At 37.2% G+C, this 5734-nt stretch overlaps 1 protein-coding gene across 1 annotated transcript; it reads right to left on the reverse strand.

Moving 5' to 3' along the window:
- Window positions 1–3411: 3411 nt before the first annotated feature.
- LOC144295331 (olfactory receptor 56A3-like) lies at window positions 3412–4371 on the reverse strand. The gene has a single exon (XM_077867714.1). The coding sequence runs from the start codon at window positions 4369–4371 to the stop codon at window positions 3412–3414; it is 960 nt and encodes a 319-aa protein (XP_077723840.1).
- Window positions 4372–5734: the final 1363 nt, after the last annotated feature.

The following is a 5734-nucleotide window of genomic DNA, read 5'->3' on the forward strand; positions in this document are numbered from 1 at the left end:
CTAATGCATATGTTGTTCAAAATTGCTAAATTTGAACTAAATTGCTTTGGCAGCATATCAAGAATTTTGATGTGTTTTATTTCGAATTTTTTTTTCTGTTCACAATACTTTCTACTCTCCATTTTGAATTTCTCATGGATTGTTTAGGAGTGTATTGGTTAATTTTCAAATGTTTGGGAATATTTTCAGACATCCCTTTATACTTGATTTTTAATTTAATTTCACTATGGTGAGGAAATATACTTTGTATTAATCTTTTCAGGTGTCCTGGGCTTATTTTTATGTCCCACAGCATAGTCTATTTTGGTTAAAAAATGCATATTCTAGTGTTGTTCTTGGCTTTCAAACTCATCTTTTTTGACATTGTTTTAGGTATTCCAGTTTTCCTTGTGAAGTGTTGATATGGTGTAGTTTTCTGTTTTTGTTTGTTTGTTTGTTTACTTTTCCCTGTTTGTTCTTATATTTGGGGTACATTTTGTGTTGGCAGAATTTATTAAGTCTTTCTTATTTATTCAATCTGACAAGCTTTGGCTTTTAATTGGATGATTAGTCTTTATGTACTTACTTTGATTTATGGATGTGTTTGAGTTTAACTGTATCATTTCGGTGTTTGTTCTTTGTTTCCTTTCCCCTGTGTATATACAGTACAGCTCTTTACTAATTACAGTACTCCTTCAAGTGACAGCATATCATTTCACATATAATGTGAGGTTTTAGAATGATATGGTTCCATTTATTCCTTCTTGGCTTGTGCTATTTATTATTGTGATACATTTTAGAAACCACATACTGCAAAAATAATGCTTTGCATTGTTTTTTGTTACAGACAGTTATTTTAAAATACATTTAAATATTGACAAAGTTACTTATTTACCCATGAGGTAACATATTCTGATGCTCTTCAATCCTTTGTGTAGATCCATTGTCACATTTGATAATTTCCCTTTCAAAAGAATCCTTGTAAACGTTGTAGTGTGCACCTACTGGTGACAAGTTTTGTGTACACTTTACCCCAGTTTTTATATAAATATTCCTTTACTGTCTTTTCACTTGCATCATTTCTGAAATCTGCTGTTGTGCTTAATTTAATCCTTTTGTATGTAATGTGTCTTTGTTTCTGGAATACAATTTTTTCTTTATCATTACTTCTGAACAATTGGTTTATGATGTACTTTAGTATATTCCCAAGTTTGTTAATCTTGGGTCTCATCGAGCTCTTGGAACTACAGGTATATAATTTTTATCAGATTTGGAAACTTGCAACCATTACTTTAAAAATATATTTTATGTTCCCTCTTTTGTCAAGAGATGGTGCTTTGACACAGCAAATATCTTTATGAGCACTGAGAGGACAATACATACATATGTAAGAATTTTTCTTTACCTGTTATAATATTCATTTATAGGGTATAGGTTATATAATGAGCCACATGGGCCCATCCATTTTCAATGTCTTTTAAACATTAAGTTACTTAATTAGACAGGGCCCCACAAAATCTACAGGTGTCCTTGGATGAAGGTAATCATAACTTCTTAAGTGATCACAGTCCATTATGAAGTGCTTTCTTTTCTTTAAAGATTTTATTTATTTAGTTAGTTATTTAGTTATTTATTTGAGTGAGAGAGAGCACAAGTAGGCGTGAGGGTCAGAGAGAGAGGGAGAAGCAAGCTCCCCACTGAGCATGGAGCATGACACAGGGCTTGATGCCAGGACCCCAAGATCATGACCTGAGCTGAAGGCACACTCTTAACAGGCTGAGCCACTTAGGCACCTGTTGAGGTGCTTTTTTCTTCTGACTCTCTTATTTGTCCTCCCTTTAACCTGACCACTACATCTTTTTGTAATCTCCATGCCTATGTTCCCACAGTAGAAGTAGGGATGATATAGGGGTTCAGCAGGGCTTTTGCTGGGCTTCCTTCTCTTCTTCTTATTTATTATTTCCTTAGGCCCTTCCACCTACTCCATTGCTTCAAGTATGATCTGTAGTCAATGCTCAAGTGTACATCTTATTTGAGTGTTAAACCTGTGTGTAGTAACCTGTGCTTACTATATACTTGTGTTACTCATGAGTATTCAAACTCAGTACCTAGAAATGCACTTCTGATCTTACCTCTAAGCCTCCATCTGTCCCAAGGCAATATTTTATACAGTCTTCATATTTCAGACCATGGATATAGTCTCCCTCACTCTTAATATGCAGTGTAAGAACTCAGAGATCAAGGACCATATCTGAATTATATTCCTAGTAACTAGCATACATTTAATCATTTATTCAACTTGTATTCAGTCATTGATTTCACAAACATTTATGGTCTCTCCAGTACCCCTAGCACTGTTTGGACACTGGAAATACAACAATTATCACATCAGGCAAAATATCTTGCCTTTCTGCTCCTTATATTTTAGTGAATGTAGGTTGACTAAATAAATAGATGAGTAAAATATACATTTTAGTGCATGTGGGCTGATTAAATAAATAGATGAGCAAAATATACAGTCAGTATATAGTGATTGATGCTGTGCAGAACAGGGAAACAGGGAAAGTGTTAGAATATCATCTGTGCTTTGGGGGAATATTGTTGGACACTGTTTTTAAAGACTGTGGTCAGGGAGACCCAAGGAGGGAACGAGCTATGTGGTCAGAGGAACAACAAGCAAAAAGTCCCAGAGACAGTGGTTCATGTTTTTGAGAAGCTGTTAGGGAGGCAGTCCTGACTGAGGGATTGAAGAATAAGACCAGATACACAAGGAATCCACCAACACAAACAAATTCCTCTCTCCTCTGGGCTTATTGATGAGTTTTAATCTAGCCCTTCTACATTGATTTTACATGTTTTGGGGTTTTCCACCAGGCCTTTTAGAGTAATGGGATCAAGATTTATGTATGTTAGAGTCTCATTTTCTAGTTCTGTGCTGGACATAACGTAACGATCAGGAAATATGTGTGAATGCCTGAGGGAAAGGTTAAAGCTTAATGGTTACTGCAAATAATTTTTAACAGTTGCTTTTTAATCTCACTTTACTTTTATAAAGTCAATGCACTGTCAGTAAATACTGATGCTTCCTATCAGCCACACATCTTTAAATGAGTATTTATTTTCTATTACACTGACTCTAAAAGGGATTTAATCAGGAGCAGACAATGAAATGTAATGCTCAGTCTTCAGCAGCATAGCTGAAGACCATGCTTGGTCTGGTTACCAGGATGAGAATTTTACATCTATATCCTTAGTCACTTTTAGCAAATGATGGAAAGTAAGTGGTTTGCCTGGGTAAGGGGGAAACCATACAGTTCATATATTCAGGCATGCCCAGAGAGAGGATAAGGACTGTAATTTTATCTCTAAGTCCCTGCCTTCTAATAGTGATTTTGAGTGTTCGTGTTTGAGAAAAGTCAATCTAGAATACAATTACTTGCATCTCTCTGCTACCCTCCTCAGTAATTTCCTAATTCCCTCTTTAATCTCCTGGGTTCGTACCCCATAGACAATGGGATTGAGAGCTGCAGGAATTACATGGTGTAGGACATTAAGTAAGATGGGAATATCAGGGGAAACTTTTTTCTTGGCCATGTGGGTAAAAACAAAGACTAGCAGGATGGTGCTAAAGAAGAGGATGAGTATGAAGTGAGAGCCGCATGTGCTCAGAGCTTTGGCAGCTGCCCCTTTTGCCTTAAGTCTAAGAATGGCTCTTAGGATGAGGATATAGGAGATAAATATGAGGACAAGATCAGAGCCTAGAAGAGTCCAGGCCACAATTAACTGGTATATTTTGTTAAGGGCAACATTATCACGGGAGAGCTTGGACACAGAGAGGTTGGCACAGATACAGTTCTCAATTATATTTTTTCCACAGTAATGCAGCCAGGCCGAAAGGATGGGAATAGGTGCAGTAAGAAATGTGTTCCGGGCCAAGATGAAGAGAACAGCCTTTGCCACAAACTGGTCAGTGATAATCGTTGGGTAGTACAGAGGCTTGCAGATGGCGACATAGCGGTCATAGGCCATGGCCAGGAAGGTGCATGATTCCATAGGCAGGAAGTTATTCATGATGAACATCTGGAGGAAGCAGGCAGAGAAGCTGATGGACCTGAGATCAAACCAGAAGATAGCCAGGACCTTGGGGATGACAGTGAGGCAGAGCACGATGTCCAAAAGGGAAAGGAGGCCAAGCAAGTAGTACATGGGCTCGTGCAGAGAGGCCTCTAGCTGTATAGTGATCAGGAGGACGGCATTGGCCCCCATGGCCACGAGGAAGAGGATGCTGAGGGGCAGAGATAGCCAGTGCTGCCAGCTGGGAGACCTGACAAAGCAATTCAGGATGAAGTCTGAGACTTCAGTAGAGAGGCAGCTGCTGTTATAAGGTAGCATTAGCAGTGATTTTACTGAGGCAGATGTCTTTGAGTAGCTGAAGAAGAGATAAGGAGTTAGTCCATCATAGACTCTGAGGACTATGGACTTAGCTTGTAAAATCTATGAGGGTAACATCTACTCTACAGCCCTGTGCATAGAACATTTTTTTTTGACACATAAGAGGTGGCTAATAGACATTTATTGAATATATAGTGTCTTCATCTTTGTTCTTTTGTTCTTTTTCTGGTTTTCATCTCACATTTTTTCTTGTGTGAATGTGTCTTTTCAGTTTGTTGATCTGATTAATATTTAATGAATCAAAAATAATTTAAGCAACAAATGTTACTTAAATGAGACACATAAGATCAAAATCTTAGAGTACATTTCAGTTTAAAATTTAAAATGTACAGAAATGCATTCCAAGGGCTAGGTGGGATCCACAATGAAGCTTTTAAGGAAGTAAATGGTGATAGTATCCAGTGGTATGATGAACTGGGGTACTTAGAACAAACGTCCTATTGAAAATGCATCAATTCATTTCTATGATTATGTCTGTATCTAATCTCTCTTTATCAATACCCAATCCCATAGTCATACCCACACATATACCTGTTCCTACGCCTATTTTTATATTTGACTGTCTTGAATACACCTATGAGCAGGTAAAAAAGAAAGAATTTTCAGGCTAAGGATAGAATGAAATCCAAACACTGAAATCAAATATTGGTGTTGGCTTTCAACCTGAGGGCACTTGTAGCATTCCATGATCTTAATCACCCATCTCCATTACCTGGGGAGCTTGAAAATCTAAAATCCAGAACAGAAGATAAATCTAGGTTTAAGCAGGTAGAGAATGTAGTAGGGGGTCTCCCAATTAGATAGGACTTTACAAAAGTACATCCTGAATAAAACATTGTGCACTAGAAATGAACCCATTTCTTTACCTAGATTTCTCATTTTCACCTGGAACTTCATATACAACTGACTACCTCAAAGCTTGTTATGTGAGAGAAGACTTCCCCATAAATACTGAACCATAGGCTGGTCCTCATGTGACTTTGCAGGCTGAGTTCACACTGTTTGTCTCAGAAAGGAATTTGAAATCATCCTATATTCGTAGCCGTTTCAGAAAATAACAGAAACAAACCCAACTCCTTTCTTGAGAAAGAAACTTTCATCTCATGCCTCAAAAAATTTTAACACAGAAACAGCTGAAGAAATTGAGTTGCTTGTAGTAAAAAGACAATTTATTTAAAGAGAAAAAATTATAAGTGGAAGGCCCCAAGAGTGTCAGCCAAATCTCTGCTACAGAAACTTAAAACACTGGAGTTATTTGATAAAGGATATTGGAAAACATTATTTTTGCTAAGTTTTAAATTAA

This window comes from Canis aureus, chromosome 23, assembly GCF_053574225.1.
Source record: "Canis aureus isolate CA01 chromosome 23, VMU_Caureus_v.1.0, whole genome shotgun sequence".
In the NCBI taxonomy this organism is placed as follows: domain Eukaryota; kingdom Metazoa; phylum Chordata; class Mammalia; order Carnivora; family Canidae; genus Canis; species Canis aureus.

What these genes read in the sequence shown, in the direction of transcription:
- LOC144295331 (XM_077867714.1), bottom strand. Translation starts at nt 4,371, where the DNA reads ATGCTACCTTATAACAGCAGCTGCCTCTCTACTGAAGTCTCAGACTTC.